This window comes from Hemicordylus capensis, chromosome 1 (genome assembly GCF_027244095.1).
Source record: "Hemicordylus capensis ecotype Gifberg chromosome 1, rHemCap1.1.pri, whole genome shotgun sequence".
Classification (NCBI taxonomy): domain Eukaryota; kingdom Metazoa; phylum Chordata; class Lepidosauria; order Squamata; family Cordylidae; genus Hemicordylus; species Hemicordylus capensis.
Genome location: NC_069657.1, coordinates 442,469,748 through 442,496,860, shown reverse-complemented (window position 1 = coordinate 442,496,860; position 27,113 = coordinate 442,469,748). Strand labels below are relative to the sequence as shown.

General features: G+C 42.2%; 1 protein-coding gene across 13 annotated transcripts in view; it reads right to left on the bottom strand.

Annotated features, from left to right (window-relative positions):
* EML6 (EMAP like 6) overlaps positions 1–27,113 on the bottom strand; it is a 268,042-nt gene that overhangs the window by 99,142 nt on the left and 141,787 nt on the right. For all 13 annotated transcript variants that reach the window (XR_008306182.1, XR_008306181.1, XM_053245913.1 and 10 more), the window contains 6 exons: positions 26,021–26,188; positions 21,269–21,375; positions 17,502–17,620; positions 15,809–15,995; positions 9,481–9,586; positions 5,067–5,160 (listed from right to left, as the gene is read on the bottom strand). Coding sequence is in view for 11 of the 13 variants with exons in the window: in XM_053245913.1 (XP_053101888.1) it covers positions 5,067–5,160; positions 9,481–9,586; positions 15,809–15,995; positions 17,502–17,620; positions 21,269–21,375; positions 26,021–26,188 (781 nt within the window). In the remaining 2 variants the exon portion in view is untranslated. The remainder of the gene's footprint in view (positions 1–5,066; positions 5,161–9,480; positions 9,587–15,808; positions 15,996–17,501; positions 17,621–21,268; positions 21,376–26,020; positions 26,189–27,113) is intronic.

Sequence of the window (27,113 nt, the reverse complement as noted above, 5' to 3'; positions counted from 1 at the left end):
TTTTGCTAGGAGATCGGAAATTTCACATTTGGGGTGGATGCCATCTGGCCCTGGTGATTTGTTAATTTTTCGCTTTTCAAGACAGTTTAGAATATCTTCCCTTGACACCTCAAATTCACCCAGTTCCTCAGCCGTGAAACCTGAAAAACTCAATTCTGGAGAGGGTATATGGTCAGTATCCTCTGCCGTGAAGACAGATGCAAAGAACTCATTCAGTTTCTCTGCAATCTCCTTATCCTCCTTAATAATCTCTTTCACACCTTCATCATCTAAGGGTCCAACCGCCTCCCTGGCAGGTTTTCTACTTCTGATATATTGAAAGAAGTTTTTGTTATTCCCCTTGACACTTGTAGCTATATGCTTCTCAAACTCTCTCTTTGTATCCCTTATTGTGTCCTTGCATTTCTTTTGCTAGAGTTTATGTTCCTCCCTGTTCTCTTCATTTGGGCAGGACTTCCATTTTCTGAAAGAAGTCTTCTTCCCTTTTATAGCTTCCCTCACTTTACTTGTTAGCCATGCTGGCATCCTCCTGAACTTGGTGATACCTTTCCTCCTTCTTGGTATACATTCCAACTATGCTAGTACTGTGGTTTTAAATAAGTTCCATGCTTTCTGGAGTGATTTGACCCTCCTGAATTTCCCTTTCAACTTCCTTCTTGCCAGTCACCACATTTTTTAGAAGTTTCCTCTTCTGAAGTCCAACGCATCTGTGTTGGACTTCCTTGCCAATTCTCTACTCGCATATATGCTGAATTGGATCACACTATGGTCACTGTTACCCAATGGTTCTGCAACTCTGACATCTCACACCAGGTTCTGGGCACCACACAGGATTAAATCCAAAGTCACCATGTTTCCGGTTGGTTCTGCGACTAACTATTCTAAGGCACAGTCATTTAGCACATCTAGAAATTAGGGCTTTCTGTCATTACCTGAACATGAATTTACCCAGTCTATGTGTGGGTAGTTGAAGTCAGCCATTATTACTGCCCTGTCTGTCTTTGATGCCTCTCTTATGTGTTTCTCCAACTCCAGGTCACTTTCAGTGCTTTGATCCAGAAGGCGATAGCACATCCATAGTAACACATTTCCTTTCAATCCCTGTAATGTTACCCATAATGATTCTGTGGGAGACTCTGGTCCACCTAGGTTTTCTAGTTTATTAGAATCTATCCCTTCTTTGATATACAGCACTACTCCTCCCCCAACACTTCCCTCCCTGTCCCTTCTATAGAGTTTATATCCAGGAATAATCGTGTCCCACTGGTTCTCACCATTCCACTAGGTTTCTGTTACACCCACTATATCTATGTTATCATTAGTATCCAAGTACTCCAGCTCACCCATCTTGGCTTGGAGGCTTCTGGCATTGGTATACAGACACCTATATGCCGGGTACCTCACCTTGTGTTGGCATGTGCTATCCCCCTTATCATCATTTGACCTATCTGTCAAGCTGTCCTGTGTTTCCTTCTGCTCAACTCCTGGCTTTACTCTGTCCCCTTCTGGTTTATCCGGAACATGTTCACCATCACACCTTAGGGGATTTTTGCCCATTTGCCTTGGGCATGGAACCCTCCATAGTAGGCTTCACAACTTTTCAGGGGGGCATCTGACACCACTGTCAGCGACGGAGTCAGTAGTCTGAAGGGCATACTCACTGAGAGGGAGTTTATCCTGGTCCACCACTGTAGGAAGGGTCAGTCACATGTTCTGACTGTCGGAATTCAGTTTGAATGCTAACATTTATTTATTATTTCTCTATGTAAACCACTTTGGAAAATTTTGTTGAAAAGTGATATACAAATATTTGTTGTAGTTGTAACAGAAACCAATTTTAGAGCCTGCACATTTGAAGACTTGCATGGGGCATGGTAGCTGTGCATGAGGCTGTCAGGCCTAACAGTCTTTGCACTGTGCAAACTCTTTGCTGTGAGGGAGAGTGAGGAGATCAGATCTACGATTAACTGTCCCCTGTCTTCCGGAAGATACACACTCTTCTTCTGTGAGTCCAGAACCACTCAAATGAACTGCATTCATTTTTGCGGTGTCAGGACCAATTTCTTCAAATTGACTCCGATTCTTAGTTCTGCTAGCAGATTAATGGTATACCAGACCCAAGAGACTAGGGTGCCCTTGCACTCTGATGTTAGCAACCAATCATCTAGGTAGGAGTAAATTGATATGCCCCATGTCCTCAGGTGTGCTATGATGGCACTGACACACTTAGTAAAGAAAAGCATCGGGCACTTCCAGTATACTGCTGACCGAGGCTGCAGGGAGGTATGCTGCAGCCCCACACCAACACCTTTGAGGAGAGCGCTGGCAGGGGAAATGCGGCAGGGGAGGTAAGGGCACCTTCCCTATCCCTTAAAGAACCACCCCCACCTCCCGGGTGTGCACAAACCAGTTTGTGCACATCCTTACATTAGACCAACACAAAGGGGCAAGACAAAGGAGAAACTGGAAAACAGAGTGTTGTTGGCCAGGAAATCCAAGAAGAACTAAGTAGAAATGAAATCCAGAGAATGAGCCATAAAACTGTCCGTAGTTAAATCCAAAGATGCAAGAAATATTTTTTATCACAGGTTCTGGAATGAGACAAAGTGATTCACGATTTGAGCAGTGCAGCAGTCGAGAAGGAACTGAGAAGTAAGGCACTCTCCCACCGAAAATAACAGTTGTGCCATGTGTGTGATTGCGTGGAGCCAAAGAGCAACTCCCAGAGCTTGGAATTCTTTCACTGGGGTTCCCTCATAGTTGTGAAGAAACATGGATCACCTCAAAGATCATGTATTTTAACTGTATCCATCTGATGTGTTTCATTTTGTTAACCCAATTGTATGGACCCATTTTGTCTCCATGATATATGATGCAAGGGCTTCCACTCAGGATGCAACCAGCTGTGGATCCAACCTGGGTCATACCAAATCCCTATAAAGGTGGGCAAGGGGAAGATGGGAGAAGGAGAGCTGAACCCTTAACTCAGCCATAACTATTTTGGGTGGTGGTGGGGGGATGTGACAAACAGAAATTTCTGCTCCCCCAGCACATCTATTCATGCTTTGCTTTAAAGCTACTCTGCCCCTGTATTCTAGGGATTTGTGTGGAGTGGGGAGGCCCAGTTCTGACATAGATGTCTGTACTTGCCACATCTAGTTTATCCCTTAGTCTTCTACTGAGACACTGGGGTGTCTGAGGTAGTTTTGTGGCAGATCAACTCTATGTACCATTTTAGCTTCAGGTCTTACACAAATGTAATAAACCAGCCTCAGTTCAATAAATATACTGTGTTCAGATAAATGTCTGATCATTACATAGGAAGCTGCCTTAGACTGAGTCAGAGTATTGGTCCACTTAGCTCAGTATTGTCCACACTGACTGGCAGCGGCATTCCAGGGTTTCAGACAGGAGGCTTTCCCAGCACCACCTGGAGATGCCAGGGATTATACCTGGGGCCTTCCAGCTCTTGGCAGGATGCATCACAAAGCAATCAATATTGGCACAACCTATAATGAGGGAGCAGTATGTGGGAAAGTATCTTGAGTACTCCTGTGCTGCATGGGGCAGCTGCAGTGTGGAAGATGCTCTTCTACTGAGCTATAGTCTTCACTTTCATTTTTTCTAAAGATACAGCTTCCTTCTCCCCGCTTGCAAGGGCTTATCTGGGATTGAGAGTGTCGATATGCCTGAACAACGCTACACAGGCCTTCCGCCCACTCCCCAATAAAATGCAATTTAATAGTTGAAATGAGAACATCCATCAGAATAACCAATCAGATCCATGTCCAAGCACATCCCCAATTTGGTCCTTCAAGCAATTACAAAAGCTTCTTAGCCACTGCTGGGTTGACAGCTAAGCTCCTAGAGAGCAAATGAAAGAAAATATCTGGAAATGTTGATCTGAATTTAGGAGAGTGAAGATGAGAGTGGGGGCTGGACAGGTGGCCTGGCAGAAACAGGAGAGATTTGAAAAATCTATTTATACTGAATGAACCCCCGCCACCGAAACTGCACAGTAGATTTATTCTAAGAAGGACGCTCCACTTCAGCACTCTGTTCTGCACAGCCGGAGGGCAGACAGAGCCCATTTGATTCAAAATCATTTGATTCATATGATTTTGAATAGGGGCAGAATAAGAGAAGGGACAAATACCTTAGCCCTGTTCACACATTATACTCAATACATGTACAGTCTATGTACAGTGGCTCTGCACAGCTTTACAATGGCGTTTTTGATTGGCCCAGGTTGCTTAAGGTGTCTAAGCAAGCACTGATCTTGAGCAAGGGGACCACATGTCAGCCAATGTAGGCTCATACAGATCTGTACGCACATACAGGAGTCATACATTATGTTGAATTCATGTATGGCAGTACATTACCTATCTGTATCCTGCATTTCAGAGGGCCTGTACCCAGGTTCACTTTGAAAATGAATGCATGTTCAGTCATTCACCCAAAAACATGTACAGAACCTGAACACAGATACAACATAATGTCTGAAAAAGGCAACACAAAGATTTCAAGGCGTCAAGATAAGCTGACCCACATATGTCCTAACAAGAGACCTATCCAAGGGTTCAGCATACAAATGGAGGAGAGAGAATTGTATTCATGGTACCAGGCCTTGTCCCCAACTCTGTACACCCAATACTTAGGTCTCAGAAAGAATGTGTGCATAATGAATAATGTGCATAGGTGGGAATTACATAAGAAGTAAACCAGAAAACATAAACCCTGATTACACCTTGAAAGTGTGGAGGTGGAGTTCAGGGACTGAAACAGCGAGCACGATCCTGCTCTCCATCACCATGTGTACAGCCTATTCACTCTGAAGGTGTGCACAAGGGCATGAAGTGTACTGATTATTCCCAATAATTCTGTGCACAGGATAATATGCACACATCCTCATCAATGTGACAATCTCTTCCACAAGTAGAGAACATGTGTACACTTCTGTGGTGTACCTTCTTAAACTATAGAAACATCATCCTAAAATTCTAACCTGACAGTATTGATGCAAGCATTCCATGCCAGAAATCATGTCAAAGTGAGAATGTCCTTACCTGGTTGCTGCCATCTTTTCTCCTTTTTTCCAGTCCCAGAGCACAATGGTGTGATTATCATCTAACCCAATCGAAGCCAAACATTTCCCATCAGCTGTGCAAAAGCAATTCACACCAAAGGTGATCCTTCTTGAATTAAAATGTGATCAACAGCTTGCATAACACAGAATATTTATTGCAAATTTTAAATCAAAGCACTGATAGCAATGCAAGCTGGATGTTTTATAGTAAAAACAGTTTTACCCTGCAGCATGTGTGAGTCTACTGACCAGAGGGTACCAGTCTTTTTAGATCCCAGTATTCTATCGGACCCACCTCCTTCACTGACTATCTGCCATTCCTCTCCTAATGTCATTCAGCCCCCAAATGTTACAGAGGAAAGTTTCAACACAAATATCAACAAAATAAGGCACACACTATTTCCTTCTGTCAGAGGGATAATAAAAACCAAGAACTAAACATTTTCTGAGACTTTTAAGGATGGATAATGTGGGTGGTTCCATCATGGAAAAGCAAATGCCTAAATTATGTCCATGTAGTTATTATTCTACAGTTATTTTATTTTATTTTTATTATTTATTTATTTATTATTTACATTTCTAGCCCACCCTATACCAAAAGGTCTCAGAGCGGGTCACAATAAAACCAATACAAAACATAATTAAAATACAACATCATAAAATCAAAAATACAGTGCCTGAGAGGGGAAGAACCACTATATTATCAGTCAAGGGCCAGGGTAAAGAGGTGCGGCTTCACCATTCACCTGAATGTGCACAATGCCGGAGTTTAGCGCACCTCAGAGGGGAGGGCATTCCACAAGCTAGGGGCCACTACAAAGAAAGCACTCTCAGGTGCCTCTACCCCCTTAACTGCTACCAAGAGGGCCTCTCCTACAGATCTTAACCAACGGGCAGGTCTATATGGGAGAAGGAGCTTCAGGTATTTGGGAGCCAGGTTGTTCAGGGCTTTATAAGTCAATGTTAAAACCCTGACTCGGGCTCGGTGGCAAATTGGCAACCAGTGCAGTTCCTTTAAGACTGGTGTGCTGTGCATCTGGCCAGATGTGCCCATTAGCAGTCTTGCTGCTGCATTCTGCACTAGTTGCAGCCTCCAAAACAACTTCAGGGGCAGCCCCACATAGAGCACATTACAACAGTCCAGTCTGGAGGTTACCAGAGCATAGATCACTGTGACCAGGGTGCTTTCCAGCCTAGCTGCTCAATAGCAGCAAAATGCCTCCATTCAGGCAAGTTGCACTCAAAACATAAACAGCAGGGGAAGCAGTCTCGCAGAAACTAACAACCCGAAAAAACAGCAACTTCCTTATGCCAGATATACGATGCCCTAGCTCTATATTGCAGCAATTCAGTTCGAAACGAGGCATTGGAATTGCGAATGGCACCCTGCTGTCCGCATAGGGACTGCAGTGTCACAATGTAGGAAGTGTGGAAGCACACTTCCGAGATACAATGTGACCCCATTGAAGGGTCTAATATGGAAAGCACCCAGGCTATCTCTGTCCAGAAAGAGCTGTAGCTGGTGGACAAGCTTGAATTGAAAATAGGCACTCCTGGCCACCACTGTCACCTGGGCCTCCAGTGACAGTGTCAAATCCAGGATTTTCCCCAAGCTACACACCTGTTCCTTCTGGGGTACTACCACACCCTCAAGAATAAGATATATCCCCACTTCATGGAGTCAAGAGCCCCTGACACATAGCACCTCCAACTTATCTGGATTCAGTTTCAATTTATTGGTCCACATCCAGCCCATTACCACCTCCAGGCAATGGTCAAGCACCTCAACCACCTCTCTTTGACTGAGATAAAATAGAGAGATAGAACTGGGCATCATCAGCATACTGGTGGCACCTCACTCTAAACCTCCTGATGACCTCTCCCAGCGGCTTCATATAGATGTTCAAAAGCATAGGGAATAAGATCAACCCCTGAGGAACCTCACATGTCAACTCCTAGGGATCCAATCAAAATTCGCCCATGACAACCCGTTGAGATCGACCCTGGAGATAGGAGCGAAACCACTGCAATGCAGTGCCTCCAACCCCCAACTCCCGAAGCCTTTCCAAAAGGATACTATGGTCAACGATATCAAAAGCCACTGAGAGGTTGACGAGAACCATCAGGGTAGCACAGCTCCTGACCTGCTCCCGGTAAAGGTCATCAGCCAGGGTGACCAAGGCCATTTCGGTGCCGTGACCAGGCCTGAAGTCGGACTGGAATGGATACAAATAATCAGCTTCCTCCAAGCATTCCTGAAGCTGAGTCACCACCACCTTCTCCAGTACTTTGCCAAGGAAAGGTATATTAGCAATCAGGCGATAGTTATTCAATACTTCTGGGTCTAGGGAAGATCTCTTAAGAAAGGGCTGCATCACCTCCTCTTTAAGACCTGGTGGAACAGCCTCCTTCCACAATCACACATTAACCTCCCGCAACGAGGCATTAACAATAGTTTATTTACAATAAACTATTAATGGTATGCTCTGGAATGCTCTCCCAGTTGTTATTCGCTCCTCCATATCCATCATGGCTTTTAGAAAGCACGTGAAAACTTGGCTTTTTACCCAGGCTTCTATGTAATTGTCTCCACTGCTGCTTCTTTGTATTTTGTATGGTTATTTTATGCTTGTATTTTAAAATCTTTTTAGTTAGATCTCTGTTTTTACTTTTTAGCTTAATATTTTAATTGTGTGATTTTTATGGTCTTATTTTAATTTTTCTATGTGAACTGCCTTAAGATTATTTTTAATGAAAGGTAGTGTGTATATATATATATATATATATATATATATATATATATATATATTTAAATGTAGTTTGTATTTGTATACCACTTCCTTAAAAGAAAGCACAGAACAGCTTAAGAGTGGTCTCCCATCCAGCCTCCAACCACACTCATGACACTTAACTGCCTGTCAATTTATTGTGATGGCTCCCATAACATTATAGGGGCCCTAGATCCCTATATAAACATAAATATATGCCCCACTGGTTTACTGAAGCCACTCTTGCAGGCTTAATATAGTAGCTACCATGCATCAGATCAGCTGCTGCTGAGCAGATATGGGCAAGGCTGTAATCTCCCAGAATGCATCCAGCACATCCAGCTGCACAGCGCAGTTGGAGTGAGCTGCTGATAATGGGATTCTCTCCACAGTAAAATATGTCCTAAGCAGTGAAGAAGCGTAGTTTCAGAAAGGAGGAAGAAGAAAACATTTAATACTTATAAACTGTGAGGAATCACCTTGGATAAGCCTGCATAACATTATAAAGCTAATACTATAAAGGGGGATGGGGGTCATTTATTATTTATAAAGCCCCCAAACTATGAAGCACCATATAAAAATGAAAAGTGAAACAGGTCCTGTCTGTAGGCTTACAACCTGGTCAAGAGATAATACAACACAACACAACACAACGAATATTTATATACCGCTTTTCAACAGAAGTTCCCAAAGTGGTTTACACAGAACAAACAAACAAACAAACAAACAAACAAACAAACAAACAAATGAAATGGCTCCCTGTCCCCAAAGGGCTCACAATCTAAAAAAGAAACAGAAGACAGACACCAGCAACAGCCACTGGAGGAACTGCTGGGCTGGGGCTGGATAGGACCAGTTGCTCTCCCCCTGCTCAATAAAGAGAATCACCACTTTAAAAAGGTGTGTCTCTTTGCTCAGTTAGCAGGGGACAACCTGATCAAGAGATGAAACATAGTAGAAACAGTTCATACACAGGACCCAACATGAACAATGTCCTTGAATAAAGGGGGTGGAGGGGGGTAAGGACTGCCATATGCACACTTCAGCACTATTGCTAATGATATACCATGGTGAGGGATGCTATGAAGGAAGAGGAATACAGCTGATGCAAGTAAACTAAAATTTACTTAAGGGGCAGGGCTGTAGTTCAGTGGAAGAGCAGCTGCTTTGCATGCAGATGGTCCCAAGTTTAATCTCTGGCCTCTCCAGGTAGGGTTGGGAGAATCTCCTGTCTAAAACCTTGGCAAGCCACTGTCAGTCTAGATGGACCGAATGATCTGAGTCGGCATGAGGAAGAGGAAAGGAGAAGGAAAGAAACGAGAAATGGAACAGGAGCCGCTCCAAGACTTCATACCATATAGTTCTACCCTCAGCCAGCCCTGAGACCCTGAGCGATTCTGGGACTGAGGCTGTGCTCCTACTTACATTTACTTCATCTCAGTCTATATTCTGTAGCATATATTTATTTCTTATCAAAAGAAATTCAAAAAGGCAATCCTGAACTTTCTGAAAGGAAAGATCCAGAGAGGGAGAGAGAGCATAAAACCTAATATTTTGTAGAGTATTTGTTAGCTTGTAGGCCTATAGGCTTAATTTACCATTCTGATCACAGCAGATTGCTCTTACCTGAGAAATCCAGGGAACACACTCCTCTTTGGTGTTGGCCTTTTAGCAGTGACAAACATTTAAGTGTCTGTGTATCCCAAACGTGTATAGCAGCATCTCTCCCAACCTAAACGAGAGCACTACTTTTAGCAGATGTGTATAAAAACCATTCTTAGCACCAGTGCAAAGCCATTTCAACCTGTTAAACACAACTGCTTCCTAATTTTTTTAACAGGTGTCTCCTAAGTGCTGTTTACCTTGATTTTCCAAGTGGGGACTCAAGCTTCCTGCCCACTATCTCAGCTGGCCCTGCGACAACTAATCCATTATCTATGACCCATGGTCTAGACCAGGGATTCTCAACGTTGGGTCCCCAGATGTTATTGGACTTCAACTCCCATAATTCCCAACCAAAGGCCACTGGGGCAGGGGATTGTGGGAGTTGAAGTCCAATAACATCTGGAGACCCAACGTTGAGAACCCCTGGTCTAGATAACTTGTCTTCCATTTTCCAAGCAGCCATCCCTCACATCTCTATTCCAGTCCCTTAATTCCTTTCTTCCAAAACAAAGCAAGGAAGTTCACATAACCATATAATGGGAAGGAGATGAGTCCTACCCAGCTTTGGGAGTTGGGCATGCTCCCATTTTGTGCTCTTGTGTTAGATAAAAACAAGGAAGGGGGCAGGGAGTAGGACGATTTTCCTGCCTACAGAAGCTGGGGATGGAATCTTGGTAGGGCACACTCGTCCAGCCCAGCTGAGGCTTGACAGATGACAAAGCTCCCTATCTCCAACTCTGCTTTTTACAAGCACACAAGCGCAGAACGTGAGCATGCCTCCTGTTCTGAAACTGGGTAGGACTTGTCTGGGTATGGCACCCTGGGTAGGTTCCTCCTAACATACAACATTCAAATATTTCTCTCTCTTCTGTATGTCTCAGGGCCAAGGAGACTCCCTACACAACATTCATCTTCACACCTTCAGTTCTGTAGCCCTCTTTACTAACCAGCATTTGTGACCACTGACTGCAGCCTTTCCTTGAAGTCATTCAGGGCTCATGCCTCTCCCTTCTTCTGATTTGGTTCCTGCCAGTCTTACAGTCTCTCCAGTTCTTTGCCTCTCTTGTCTGGTTTTGGCTTTTGGCGATTGCTTCACTGAGCTTTAGCCTTGAAGCATTTCTGCTCTGCATTCTATTTTGGGGTGACCCTTTGACCAGCGTTATCATTCTGATTATTCATATATATCATCATCTTCATTCCTATTTCCTTCTCCCTAGCCAAATGAAATCAAATTGATTCTGTGCTTTATACTCATGGATGCCTTACCATCAATGGATTCTAACATTCCCCAAAGTGAACCTCTATATTTATTTTGAAACCTTCCCCTATGATTTCATTTCTTTTTGCTCTCCTCTGTCATATAAGTTTATTTGCCACCTACACCTTAGACTTTCCTTCCGTCTCCCTGCATGAACCTCTGAACTGGCACTTTGCAATAGCTGTTAAGTAGCTTTTCTTGACACATCTGATGCCTAAACTTACTTTTCAAATTTTATCAAGTCTTTATGGTACACTAACCCATCAATTTATTTCTGTTCTATACTAAAAAACCTATAACGTTTTAAATGTAAAAGAGAAAAAATTATGCAGCATGCCTTTTTTCTTCATATGCTTTCCTAACAGTCTATTTTTACTTGCAAGTAAGCCCAATTAGTTCATTGCACAGGCAATTCCTAGTAATAGGATCTAAAAGATTTAACTACTGCTACTGATGGTAAGTTTATGCAGGGCCGGCTCTAGGGGATCTGGCGCCCAGATGCAACACTCTGTTGAGCACCCTTCGTTATCGTGAAAAATAAAAATTTGGAATACAATTAGTGTGTATTCAAAATTTAATACACAAAGATTTTATGTAATTATGTACATAATATTGTATATAATATAATTATGTATTATTATTATTATTTTATTATTATTTTGCATTTATATCCCGCTCTTCGTCCAAGGAGCCCAGAGCGGTGTACTACATACTTAGGTTTCTCCTCACAACAACCCTGTGAAGTAGGTTAGGCTGAGAGAGAAGTGACTGGCCTAGAGTCACCCAGCAAGTATCATGGCTGAATGGGGATTTGAACTCGGGTCTCCCCGGTCCTAGTGGGTTTCAGGCAGATTGGGTGGAAGATACTGTATGGGACGGAAGTCTTAGGAAGAAGGCTGAAGATGGAGTCAGAGCTGAAGGAGGAAGGGCAGGCAAAGAGCTAAGGTGCCTGTTCCCGTTCAGGAAGTCAGTTTACCAGGGAAGAGAGTCATTGCTGGCTAGATACTGATGACCTGGGGAATAGCTACCCAGTTTTAATAGTTAATTTGTTTAATTGTTTATCATGTTGTGAACCGCCCTGAGCCATTTTGGAAGGGCGGTATATAAATCTAATAAATAAATAAAATAAAATAAAGAGAGACCAGATTGAGGACTGCAAGAATTCAAGCAAGCCATCAGGGAACAGCAGCCAAGCCTGTTTGAAAAATTCAAGGCTGAAGAATCCATCCCAGCTGTCAGAAGGCAGGCCTAGCTCAGAACCATCCAAGGCCTGTGGCATTTAAAGGGATAGCACACCTTTGTCATCAGCTTCGGTGATTGCCACTTGAAAGGACAATTAGGGGGAACTGGTGGAAATGTCAGTTACAGATTCAAACTGATATTATAGGAGGAGAGCTGGTCTTGTGCTGGCAAGCATGACTTGTCCCCTTAGCTAGCTCCGCTCTGGTTGCATATGAATGGGACACTTGATGTGTGAGCACTGGAAGAGATTTCCCTCAGGGCATGAAGCTGCTCTGGGAAAAGCAGAAGGTTTCAAGTTTCTTCCCTGGCTTCTCCAAAGATAGGGCTGAGAGAGATTCCTGCCTGCAACCTTGGAGAAGCTGCTGCCAGTCTGTGAAGACAATTCTGAGCTAGATAGACCAATGGTCTGACTCAATATATGGCAGCTTCCTATCTTCCTATGTTCCTACACGCAAATAATGTGCCATGCAGTGTGGCACACAAAAACATTATATCTCACCTCCAGCCCCTCACCTCTGGCTCTGACTTTACAAGAAGTAAGGTCTCCAGGATAGCTGAGAAGAGATAAGTATCTGCCTCTCAAGCTATATTATTTATGGCATATAGAAGAACAGGTTCATTTCTCATGGGGTTATGAAATCTCATGGCTCCTCTGTCCCTTACAGATTATTATGACATTTATATCCTGCTCTTCCTCCAAGGAGCCCAGAGCGCTGTACTACATACTTAAGTTTCTCTTTCACAACAACCCTGTGAAGTAGGTTAGGCTGAGAGAGAAGTGACTGGCCCAGAGTCACCCAGCTAGTTTTATGACAGAATGGGGATTTGAACTCGGGTCTCCCCAGTCCTAGTCCAGCACTCTAACCACTACACCACGCTGGCTCAAACAGTCCCTACCTATGCCTGTAAATTCTACTCAATTAACTCAAAATAATCATACTGAAAATTAAATTGAACATTATACTGCATTAAGCAACTAAAACATACTGCATTTTTTGCATTTTTGCCCTGGATTTTACAGGCACTGCATGTTTTGCATTCAATACTCTGCCATCCCCAGAATCACAGACACAGAGTGATTCCATGCCTGGTATCTCCCCATTTCATAAAACATATATCCCCCATAAGCACCCCCTCCATTTCTGCTTACTGTTTTTGAAATAGGAATGATAAAGGATGCTTCTTCTTTGAAATGAGACTGTGCCTGTGGTCTTGCTCACTCCCCATGTCTCCTTTCTCCTAGCCCAGAGCAAGCAAGGGGAGGAGGATAGCCTCTGGTCAAGTTTGAGAGTCCCTTTGCAAAACAAAGAGAGTCCCTTTGTTTTGACTTGATGACTTGTTGACTCAGACTGAGCCAGAGCCCAGAGGGGGCAGCTGGGAGAACAAAGGGAAGCCACCCCACCCACCCCCACCTCTGTGAGTCTGTCTGTCTTTGCATTGCAATCCACTTCGGAATCCATTTAACTGCCTGCAGAGGATTCCCTGTCCTGAAAGAGATCGAAAAGCCTGTTGCTTTTCTTCAAGTTCCATTGGCACCTTCCCAGACTCCAGTGGGTGGCTCTCCGATGCTACGCATCTCTTGCTTCATAGAAAAAGCCGGCCCTGAGTTTATGGCACCCACTGTTTGGCATGTTGACAGTGCTAACAACATGTTTGTGTATCTACCAATTTTCTCACACTTCCCCTGCCTATTTAGGGGTTATTTCTTCTCTATTTGTGTCTTTACATTTGGTCCTGACACTATACATCTAACACTATAGAGCAACCCTGCAGATAAGTACCAAGATTAAGCAGTCCACAAAATATAATAAGTTATCCCAGACCTCAGATGAACCTGCATTTTCCAGGCTGGATGGAGGAGAGTCTGGCTAACTGTTTTTCTAGAAAGCATTATTACTCCCAGGGTAGCAGTAACTACAACACTAGAGAAGCCACTGCCAGTCTTGGTAGACAATCGTGAGCTAGATAGACCAATGGTTTGACTCAATAAAAAGCAGCTTCCCATGTTCCTATGATACAAAGAGGTTTACATAGGGGTATTCTCTCTAGATGCTACTATAGTACAAAAACCAGTCATGGACCTATAAAGAACTTTAGGGGAAAGGAATGGGGGGAGGAGAGGAAAGGACTCATATTTTGGTCCCCTTGCTTTCTCCTGCAAGAAATCAACTGGAGAACCCAGCTTCTTCCTCTTCTTCATTATTTATCATTATTTTTAATCATCATCATCATCATCATCATCTATATCCTGCTCTTTCTCCCAGGAGTCCAAAGCAGTGAACATGTTTGTCCTCAGAAAACCCCTGTCAGCTAGGCTAGGCTGAAAGATAAGTGATTGGCCCAGAGTCACCCAGTGAACTTCATGACTGAATGGGAAATTGAACTTGGGTCTGCCCAGTCCTAGTCCAACACCCTGACCACTACATCACCCTGGCTGCTGCTTTGGAGAACACACCCAAGGGGTGCATTATCTCAGGACCCAAACGTTTCCGCTCCCTCACGATCACCTTAGGGCAAAGGGAGGACTCATCCCTCTCTTTGTAATAGGGGAGAGAAATATAGTTCAAGGGCGCACAGAAAAGAGTGCAGTGCCTTGGAGTCTAATTCTGTTCTCCCCTCCCCCAAATCGTCAAAGTAAAGGTGAAAGCAAGATTGAGCCTGCCTTCACCTCTGAAGCAACCATGAGGTTTTACAGACAGGGCTTTATGCTGTGGGGTATCTGAGGAGCGAATCTACTTCGCAGCTGATACGAGACAGTTTAATCCGGGTGATTAGGCGGAGCATTCACATAGCCCTCGGCTACTCCCCCATGCACATCAAAGACAAGCGTCGGAGCTTAGCAGAAACATCGAGGTTTTTTTCAAAAGCTGCTGGAAATAGAGGATTATTTTAAGTTGGACATACCTCAGGCTAAGCCAGAATTCACAGCCTCCATTCGAAGAAAAACAAAGCCCTGTCTGTCCTGGTCCCTGATAGCCCGCAGGGAGGTCAGGTTAAATCCAGCGAATATGTGGACTAGCACACTCCAGTCAGGAGTGGATTCGGGGGGGAAGCCCTGTCTGTAAAACCACCATGAGAGGGATGGGGAAATTGGGCAGCTCCTCACTTCCTATCCATCCAATACCATTCCTTTTCTCTGTGGGTCTAAAGCTGGCACCTGCATGATGCCTTCTTCTGCTGGGATCAATTTGGGCAGACTGCTGGGAGACTGAGGTCATTCCAACCCCCTGCTATGTTTCTGAAAGCATAGGGTGTCTCTAAAGTTGGTAGAGACCATCTCCTACACTGCCTTTTCTACCATTGTGCCTACTGGAATATTCTTAACTCTACTTAAACTCTACTTAAACAATATATGGAGTGATCTTTCTTCTTCTTTTTTACATTTATAACCCGCTCTTCCTCCAGGGAGCCCAGAGCGGTGTACTACATACTTGAGTTTCTCTTTCACAACACCCCTGTGAAGTAGGTTAGGCTGAGAGAGAAGTGACTGGCCCAGAGTCACCCAGCTAGTTTCATGGCTGAATGGGGATTTGAACTCAGGTCTCCCCGGTCCTAGTCCAGCACTCTAACCAAAACTGGGATAAAGAATAAATCTGAAAAGGAAAATAAACATAGTAGGAGGAATAACAATACACTGTCAGTGCAATCCTATGCCATGCCTATTCAGAAGTATGTCCCATTGAGTTCAATGGGACTTACTGTAAGATAAGTCTGTATAGGATTGCAGTCTAAATCATACCATTCTGAAAGAGGTAGGGTGTTTTTTTTTCTTATTTACTTAATACTCACCTGTCCAGTAGCAACATAATCTTTCACTGGATGGATAGCTAGGCTGAGGATGTCATCATCGTGACCAAGATACAGTCGTTGGGTATGTTGCTGTCTATTGTACACAACAGCAACAGCAGCGATATGGTAAACTACCTCCCCTGTCTGTGTGTAGAACAAATTGTTTCGACAGTCATAACCTCTGTAACTGCAATGAACAAAAGGTGGGGGGGGGGGGGAATCAACATTTCAGCAGCATTCCTATTAAATTTGGGAAGCAAAGGATCTTGGATCATGATCTTCAGTGCCTTTATGTTACAAGTGCTATTGAAATCAATGGGACTTGCCTCTGAGTAATGTATTTAGGATGCAGGTTTCAAATAGTATATTATCAGTAAGGTTGGGATGTAAACCTGAGATAGATGAAAAATACCTCACAATGCAAGCAACCTAGACCCAGTTGAGTGATACTGTCACATTAAAAATTATTATTTACTAATTTCTATAATTGATGATTTTTTTGGTGATGGTTAGAACATAAGAACAGCCCTGCTGGATCAGGCCCAAGGCCCATCTAGTCCAGCATCCTGTTTTACACAGTGGCCCAACAGATGCTGCTGGAAGCCTACAGGCAGGAGTTGAAAGGGGCATGCCCTCTCTCCTGCTGTTACTCCTGTGCAACTGCTGTTACTCCCCTGCAACTGGTTACACAAACATTCTCCTTGCTTCCTTTCTGTTGTCAATTTCACACTGAATTCTCAACAAAACCAGATCTTCCCATTTCTACACATAACATGAAGTACTTTGTTGCCCCATCTTGTAGGCTGACGAATTGAAAACATGATATCCTGTAAAGTTTTCATTTCTGCAAAGAAGAATGATATGGGGCTTTAGTTTTTGCATGAAATATCCACACCATTCTGTAAAATGATAGCAGGCCCAATCAAGGCTTCCATCCAGTTCGAATGATCAGTGAGCCAGAAAATAATAAATGATCACAATATAGAAATACTAACACATTTTAGTGCACTGGGTCAGGATCATTTCTGCCTCTTTTCAAGCAGTGTTGCCTTTTGTACTGGATGCACGATTGCATTTTTGTATGTGCAAAGAACAACCTTAGGGCTGGCTTACATGTTCACTCTATCACATGGAAGAAGCTGGAAGAGGACTCTGCATGACAGTTCTCCATGACCTTGCCAAACTTCCTATGTTAAACTAAGTTATGTGGTCTACTGCATATTTCTTTGCCTTCACATGAAGAGCTTCCACGCCACCATCAGCAGTCTTCAGGGACAGCAGACATTCTTCACACTTACCACAAGAACCACATGATCACCCAGTGTGGCGGCATAAAGAAAGACACTTCCAGCTTCCTCCATGTGATAATGAGTAGAACAACCCTTAGATTGTCTGTGGAAAACTTCTATTGGTGTACAATAATAGAAGCCATCTATACCTAGCCTACCACTGATAGGTTGTTGACTTGAGGGGAGAGAAGGAGGAAGGCCATAACCACAACTAAGAAACCCTAACAAAAAAATTCAGTCCCCTCATTAAGTTTAGAATCTGTTCCTTGGTTTTGTGCTTGCTCCAGAGTCTCTCAATTTGGGTGCTATTTTTGGTTTTGCTAGGAACTGATTACCTCTTCCTATAAACTGCAGTCTATAAAAGCTAAGAGACAAGCATAGTCAATACTGAAAAATTCTTATACCCATGTATAAATTGCAGCTTTAAACTGTCCTCAGGGGCTCGCTCTCTTTTAAGGAAGGGCACTGAATGGTTTTTCTCTTTGCTTTGCTGTTTCAGCTGAGGTAGATCTTCTTTGTAAACCTAAAAGAATAATAGTTTTACTTAATTATATATTTCAAATCCAGTTATTCAAGTGGCTGGTTGTCATTTGTGTCATCAGCATGCCTAACAATTTACAAGATCAGTACCCCAATCCGAAAATGTTTGAGAAAACCAGCCTCTTCGAGGATAATTTCTTTGTCCTAGAAACACCATACAGTACACCAACAAAAGATCAGGCCAGCATCATTCAATTATCTCATGAAAAATGGGTCTAGTATTCACATAAACTGCTGAATTTTCCCCTTCACCTTAATTTCCCATTCTTAAAAAAAAAATCATAATATTTTAGAACCTTGACCCTACCCCTCTAAATACAGAGAATTTAAAACAGAAATATTGAAAGCTATTTTAGAGTGTTTCACTGGATTAAACCACTGTCGCAGCATTTAACTTCATACAGCTCTAGCAGCTGTGCGTTTCATCAGCATCTCTTTAACATATTTACATGCATAATATTGGTTTATCTGAGATGCATGTTAGCAATGTAAATCCTTCTCCTAGTTCTTGTGACATTTACAAACCATTTACATTTCCTTTGATTATTGTGTATGTCACCAGAAACCCTTATAGAACTTAGTTCATAATTATGGAAAGTTCCACTTATATGTCACAAGAACCAAGAGAAGGATTTACACTGCTAACATGCATCCTGGAATACCAATATTATGCACATAAATTTGTTAAAGAGATGCTGATGAAATGCAGAGCTGCCAGAGCTGTATGAAGTTAAACACAGAGACATCGGTTTAATCCAATGGAACACTCAAAAACAGCTTTCAATATTTTTTTAAAAGCCTTTGCATTTGGAGGCAGGTGGGTTCAAGGTATTAAAATGTTAGGGATATTTGCAAACAGCATCTCTGTGCTGTTCCCATAGAGCACTGGCAAGAGGGAAAGGGAACAGCACCACTATGAAGTATTTTGCTTACTTTGTTTCCATAAAAGACCAGCATACACAGCATGCAACACTCTTCCTCAATAAGTGGTCTCTGAATTATAATAGGCCTGACCCAACTATCCCTTCAAGCCTCTGATTTTTTCCATTTCTTCACTATTGCCCCAACACCTCTCTTTCTTTTACTAAAAGCAGCTGACAGCATCCTAGTCTCAACAGACAATTTGCTTTATTCTAATGACCATGTACACACAGCATAAGGGGCTTTTACATAGGAAGCTGCCTTGTACCGAGTCAGGGCAGTGGTCCATCTAGCTCAGTATTGTCTACCCTGACTGACAGAGGCTCTCCAAGGTTCCAGGCAGGAGTATTTCCCAGCCCTACCTGCTGCAGATGCCAGGGATTGAGCTTGGTATCTTCGGCATGCAAATCAGCTGCTCTACCACTAAAGTAAAGTGTGCCGTCAAATTGATGTCGACTCCTGGCAACCACAGAGCCCTGTGGTTGTCTTTGGTAGAATACAGGAGGGGTTTACCATTGCCTCCTCCTACACAGTATGAGATGATGCCTTTCAGCATCTTCCTATATTGCTGCTTCCTGATATAGGTGTTTCCCATAGTCTGGGAAACATACCAGTGGGCAACCGGCAACCTCTGGCTTGCCAGTCAAGTCATTTCTAGGCTATGCCAATTTCCACATTAGCATGTTGGAGATACAGCTCCACGAGCATCAACCCCGAGGGGCACTGGGAATAAAGATAGTAAGCAAGGGTCTTTCTTTTTGTTTCTCCACTCTTGCTGTCTCTCTCTCACTACTCTGGCTTCTGATTGGTAGACTAACACTCTCAGGTCTCCCCCTTCCCTTCATACCTGCTTGTTGCATTTTTACCTTCCTCCCTTCCTTGTTTGGCATAGAAAACTCAGGGACACAAGCTTTCTATCCAAGCATGTAAATTCCTTAATAAACCTTTATGAGTATATGGACCTTCGATGTCTGCCTCAAGATACTCTTATTGAGCTTGGTTCTTCTCACACATGCTTGCTCCGTTATAATTGGGATCACTAAAATCCCTTCCCTACTGTAGATGGTTTATTCTGTATCTTTTCAAACTACCATCTTACTTAATGACGGGCTCTCCTCCAGGCTTCAAACACTTGTGTTGGGTTTTGCAAAAACTCCTCTTCCCTCCTTGTGAGTTCTGGCAGTGGAGCCAGATGGGGACCACCTTCCTTACATATTGAAAAAATAAGCTCTTGCCTTCCACTTACTCGCTAGCTCTTTCCAAAGGACTGTTTGGTGCTATCCAGAAGAGCCTCTGAACCAGTTTTTGGTTCAGGCTTGGTTTGCCTCTCTGTTCTGTAGCCACTGTAAGCAAACAGCTGCGCAGATTAAGTGGAAAGTGTGGCAGTGTTAGTCAGGGAGTGAGCTGAGTTGACCCACTCCATAATTTAAGTTTATATGGCATACAGCACATATACATTTTCATAAAATCATGGGCTGAAGCCAGAGAAACGTGAGTGGAACTCCACGTTTCTGAAATTTCTTCCCCTTCCATTGCAGTGCTCTGTGTTCTATAGAAATCTCATCTGAAGGGTTGTGGGACCCTTTAAAATGGTTTGGGATGGGGTGTGGAGTGCCTGAAGCAGGAATGGGTAATCAGCAGAAGTCAAGTGGGAGGGGCACCTTTTGTGAGCAGAAGTTACTTTTCATTCATGGAAGGCATCTTTGCATCAGTCCCAATATATTTTTATTTTGAGCTTCACCAAATATATTGAAAAGAAAAAAATATTTATGGGAAAAGATGCTGGAGGTTAATTTATACTTTAAATGCACATTTATGTATACCTAGGGACTTCATGCGAATACCTTGTGCCCTTCAGTACAAATGGAATACAATTTCTATGCATTTAGTCAGCATTTTTATAAAATTGCATTTATAAAATGCAAATAATTTCTTGCTACCTAGGTACAGCTTACAACCACCTTAAGTGGCGCTGTGGGGAAATGCTTGACTAACAAGCAGAAGGTAGCCGGTTCAAATCCCCACTGCTACTATATCAGGCAGCAGCAATATAGGAAGATAACTGAAAGGCATAACCTCATACTGCACATGAGGAGGCAATGGTAAACCCCTCCTGTATTCTACCAAAGAAAACCACAGGGCTCTATGGGTGCCTGGAGTAGAAACTGACCTGATGGCACACTTTACCTTTAGGTATGGCTTGTATTTTTAATTAAAAGGATCATTGAGCCAATAAATTAATCTCAGTGTAATGTTAATCACAAAATGAGAAATGGTGGAGTTGCTGCATTTTCTTATTTGGCCTATTTGCAAATAGTGCTCAAAGACCCTACAAAAAAGAGTGTATTTTTTGCCTAACGTTAAAAACAATCTGGAAAGATATGCCCTTGCTAATTCAAAGGGTTTCAGATTAACTGATCTGGGGATTTCTATGGTTAATATAAAATGTTGACTATACAATTTTAGATTCCCCTCTGATTTGTAGTAAAGTCATCTTGTTTTTAAAAGGTGGAGTAATTTGTTTTACATAAATACAACCCAAGTTGAGATTCTTAGCTTTACCTAATTAAAGTCTCTTAATTGAAACTATCTAAATCAGTTATTTCATTTAATGTTCCCTTTGTCAAAACTTAGAATTCCTCAGCTGAATAGATTATGAGGAACTGCCAAATTGCTAGGTCTAATAACACTATATAATTGTGTTGCTCACCTGTCGGATATAGTTGATCTGAGATTCTTGCTCAATATCTGAGTCTAATTCTGGCACATCAGATAAATCAGAATCTGATTCTTCGCTGTATGAATCTATTCCACCTTCTGCATAAGAAATAATGCACCAAATGACATTAATTATCAAAAAGCAATTATGGAATAATGAATACAAAAACCTCTTGAAAGCACTGGCAAAACCCCAACAATTTAGTGAACATTTATAATTTAATTGTACAAATGTATAGACAGATCCAAGCCAAAGAGAAAACCAAGCACACTGCTGACTAAACATTCCCTCTTTTCAGTGACGTTCCATATGAATTTCCACTTTATTTCTCTTTTCCATAATGGCCATGATCCAAGAAAATGATGCACTTTTTGTTTACAGTTGGCTTTCCTGTTCAGCTGTGTGAAGTAAAAGCTTCAAAGACATCAGTTATTCTTCTCAAGATGCATACAACTATCTTGGATTGTGACCAATACCAACAAGTACTGCCAACTGTTTATTTTCAAATGTTCTCCAATAAACTTAACATACCCACTCATATCTCTCAACCTGTTCCAGCTAATATTCTACCAAAAAAAGTATAATTTCAGACACATCTTGTGAATTCCCAAGTAGTAGTTTGCATCCAACAGGAATGCCCACAGCACCAATATTAATTTCCAGAGACTTGCTCAAATATAGTTAATCAGGATTCCGCTCAACCAATACCAATGCATATGTTACAGACAATAGAAATTCTGGTGCATTCAACGTTGAATATTTGAGTACACTTGAGATGGGTGATTTAAGGACTACAGACTTAACATGTGGTCAGGCACACCCCAATGGTACGACCCAAATAAACAACAGTGAATTGTAAAGATATAAAGCAATCTTCATGGTGGCTGCCCCTACCATATGAAACGTCCTGTCCGTGGAAGCCCAACTGGCCCACTTCAGGGGGGAAGTTTGGGTTGCAAGTAAAATCCCATTGTTGAGTACAAGTACCCAACACAGGTCCAAGAGACTGAAATAATATGCTGGCTAGGTGGTCTAACAGTCAGCTTAGGGCAGGCTGAGAAAAAGGGACTGAGAAAAAGATGCAAGGAACAGAGTGAATTAGTTGCCTGTTCCAAGATGGAGCCAGTCTGTTACAAGACTAGAAATGACAGCTTTGAATTGTACTTTTCCTTTTTAAAGAAAGATTTTTAAGATGCCAAAAAGAGCCAAAGAATTATCTTTTGTAGGTAAGTTAGAGTTAGGCTTTTTATTATTTCAAATATCTTTTCAAAGCAAGCAGGGCGGGTGGGAGGGAGAAATAAAGTGAGTTTTTCAAACCTTGATAGTTTGATTATTTTTTCTCAAAAAGATCTGTTTTAACTCAGGTGTTTATTTGGAAGCAAGCCTTTTGTGATGGCAAGTTATCCTTTTGATGCAAGCCTATTTAATGTAAACCTTTTCCTCTTTGTCAAGAAGATCCTTTTGTATCAAACCTCTGTATTATAAGTTTATAGTAGATTTGGTTAGACAATAAAAGCTATGCAGAAAAGAGAAAAAGACTACACCTATATTGTTCAAACAATCCATTGGCTATATCCTAAGGGTGTTTGTATTGCCTTAGAGGGAAAAGCCTAATTAGAATACCATTCCTGGCAGGCAATCCCCTCTTATGCAGAAGAGTCTTGTACTAAATACCTTATTTTCCAGCTACTTTATTCACCTGAATCCAAGACTAGGTCCCCCCTCCCCCCCCCCGCAAAGTTCTTTTCCAGCTACTGTATTCACCTGAATCCAAGACTAGCCCCCCCCCAAGTTCTTTGATATCAGAAATCAGGAAGTTATTTTAAATTCAGAGTCCCATTCCTTTCAAGTAAATGGAGGAAAAACTGATATTTAACCTCTACTTTTAAAGGGGATTGTCTTAAATTCAGAATTGTCTTTGATTCAGGTAAATATGGTAGTGTTCCCTGAGCTTCTTTGGTGTTTTGGAGCTTTCATTGTTTTCCCCGTTTTTGTTGTCCAGCAGAACTTGTTTATGATGTTTTATATTGCTGAATATTATTTTTAAAGTTTTCATTATGTATGCTGCCTTGAATTTTTCAAAATAAAGGCAGGATATTATTTTATTCATTCATTCATTCATTCATTCATTCATTCAACATATTTCTATACTGCCCAAAACGCAAGTCTCTGGGTGGTTTACAACAAAACAATAAACACAACAAATAAAAAGGTTAAAACATTAGAACTATTCATAAAATGTTAAAACTATTAAAAAATCATCAGACTATTAAAACAGTATCTAATTAAAAGCCTGGGTAAAGAAATGTGTCTTGAATGCCTTTTAAAAAGTTGTAAGAGATGGGGAGGCTCTTATTTCAGCAGGGACCATGTTCCAAAGCCTCAGGGCAGCAATGGAGAAGGCCAGTCCCTGAGTGGCTACCAGATGAGCCGGTGGCAACTCCAGACAAACCTCTTCTGATTATCTCAATGGGCAGTGTGGCTCATAATGAAGAAGACGTTATTTTAAATACCCAGGACCCAAGCTGTTTAGGGCTTTATAGGTTATAACCAAGGCCTTGTATTTTGCCCGGAAATTTATCAGCAACCAGTGTCGATATTTTAAGATAGGAGTGATATGGTCTCTCCAAGATGACCCAGAGACCAAACTGGCTGCCGCATTCTGGACCAAATGCAGTTTCCGGACTATGTACAAAGGCAGCCCCACATAGAGCACATTGCAGTAGTCAAGTCTGGAGGTGAGCAGCAGATGTACTACTGTTCTAAGGTCATTTATCTCAAGAAATGGACACAGCTGGCATATCAGCCGAAGCTGATAAAAGGCACCTCTGGCCACTGCCTCAACCTGGGACACCAGGGAAAATTTTGTGCCCAGAAGCACCCCCAGACTGTGTATCCGTTCCTCCTGGGAACAGGATATAAATTGTAAAAACAAACAAATAAATGAAATATAACCCTATCAAAAATGAATACTATCAAAAGCAGATTATAAGGCAGTTCACATGATTATAGTTTGGGAGCTGTGTGTGCTCCTGTTTTGTAATTGTGTGTGAGGGGAAACAGCAAGGTCAGAGGGGGAAGAAGTGATTGCCTGAAAGAGAGGAGCTGGGTCAGATGGTGATTCCTCCTACCCCAGTAAAGTTTTGGGTATGAGAGCTGGGTGGGACAGTACTGTTCGACCCAGCTCCTCTCCACCAGATGATCTCCTTTCTCTCTGACCTTAAGAACACAAGTACAGCCCTGCTGGATCAGAGCCAAGGCCCATCTAGTCCAGCATCCTGTTTCGCACAGTGGCCCACCAGATGCCACTGGAAGCCTACAGGCAGGAGTTGAGGCTATGCCTTCTCTCCTGCTGTTACTCCCCTGCAACTGGCACTCAGAAGCATCCTGCCTTTGAGGCTGGAGGTGGCTTATAGCCCTCCAACTAGTAGTCGTTGATAGACCTCTCCTCCATGAAGTCAATAAGACCTTGCCATTTCCCTCACACACAACTGCATAACAGGAACATGAACCGCTCCTAAACTAGGGTAGGACAGATGTCCTTATTATTCACTAATTATAATTATTCACTAATTATAATCGTGTGAATAAGCCTAGCTAACTATGCATAACATGCATTGATTGCATGGAAATTATGTGGCCACAATTCAGCCTTGTCACCAGGAACCTTACCACTCTAAACACATGAAGCATGATCCATCTGCCTATGAGTGCTGCTGCACCTGTGAGAGGGACCCCCACAGAGTTCCATGGAGTAGTCTTCCCTCCCTTCCTCCCTCCCTCCCTCCCTCAAGTAACTTGTAGGCCATGGCTCTGGGAAGGAGAGGAATGGGTAGATGGCTATATGGGAGGTGTGCACTGGTCTTACATTGCAAGGCATAATCAGTATGCTTTGTGTGGACCCATTCATGCACACCCAAGGACCAGCCAGGAGATGAAAGAGGGTTTCTTTAAGCCCTATAGTGATCCCTCCTCCCATGGGAACAGAAGCACCAACAGGCCATGCATATGTCTGTTGATCATGCCCTTGGTTGGCATGTAAAATTGCAAAATGGAGATAAATTTGAACATCTTTTCATGAAAGTGAAATTAACCACTTGCCAATCATTTGCACACACACAAGCTTCATGAAACTCCTGATCTGATTTTTCATGAGCGATTATTCTATAGCTCATTTTGAAAATAAGTTTCCTTGTTGTTTCTAGCTATACATTCCTGCCTTCCTGCCAGTTTCTTCCAGTTGAGATGATTTTGAAAAGTTGCTGCTTTAGCATGCCCCTGCTAACTTGGCAAAGAGGCACCTTTTAACGTGGTGATTCTTTTTATTTAGCAGGGGGAGAGTAACTGGCCCTATCCATCCCCAGCACAGCATCCCTCCAGTGACAGTTGCTGGTGCCTATCTTGTGTTTCATTTTAGATTGTGAGCCCTTTGGGGACAGGGTTCCATCTTATTTATTTATTATTTCTCTGTGCAAACCACCCTGAGCCATTTTTGGAAGGGCAGTATAGAAATCAAATAAATAAATGAATAACATGTGAGCAGTCCCTGCAGGCATCCTGCCTATGTAGTATTTGACCAAACTGTGCCTGAGGCAGACACGGGCCCATATTAAAGTAAAAGGCAATGTACATATTAGATTCCACTATTCTGAGGCATAATAATTAAAGATTTTCCATTCTAACCAACAAAGTCTTCCTTTCAATGCTTTTGAAAACAGATCTCCTCCCCCCGCCGCCTTTTACCTTGGGATGCCATTTCCAGGATTCCATTTGGTAGACCTTCTGGAACAAACCGCCACTGAAAAACAGAGTGATCTGCTCCTCCGGTACTAATTACCCACTGAAAGTCATGTGACCAATGGACATTCGTAACATGTGCAGAGTGGCCAACATATTTTCTGAATTTAGCTCCTACAATTCAAACAAAAGATAATTGCAAATAAAAACACATTTTACAATCAACAAAATATGAGAAAAGTCACAGTTTTAAATATTTATTATTATTTAAAATGGTCAGGGTAGCTAAAATAGCACTTTCCTGAACTTTCTCCCCTTCCTCTACTGCAAGTACTTTTCTAGTCTCCAGTATTTAGCATATATTATCCATGCAGCTGTGATGATATAAAAGAGTAGTTATAGTTCTGATTAAGTTCTTTGTACAAGTCAATACAAATAGCACAGGACATTTATATACATCTACACATTGCATTTCTAATGTTAATGTTAAACTAATATTTCTTTGCAAATGGAAAAGTCCACCATATTATTATTAGTGCAAACTTAATGCAAAAAACATTTTAAATAGTAAATATTTCTCATTCTCCGTAATTATTATCTCAGATCTGGTTCTCTCCCTCAGCTGAAAATGCTTTTTTTCTAACACATAGTCAATTTTAAATGAACTATAGCATGAATCACAAATTTCAGAATACAGAACACCTGCAGGAGAGCTTAAACATGCTTAGATAAGAACAAAAACAAATTTGCAACGACCTGTGGGCTCACTTTCAAGATGAAAAACTCAATAATTAATTGGAAAAAATCAGTTGGGGACCATGAGGATGTGGGGAAAATAAGAACTGGCGTTGCCTATGTATAATCACCATATCAGGAATCTAATATCCGTAGACAATACCGGCTAACTGATAAGTCCTGAATATCAAACAGGGAAAGATACAAGATTTGGAAATTCAGATAAGCATTTCACAGAATTTTTCATCTTCGGGGGTCTATTGAGGTGCTTGAGTTCTGCTTTTCTTCCATAGATGTTTGATTGCACATTCCTTGAGGCAAAGCCTGGCAGTTATTTAATGTCAGTTGTATAGCACTGCAGTGG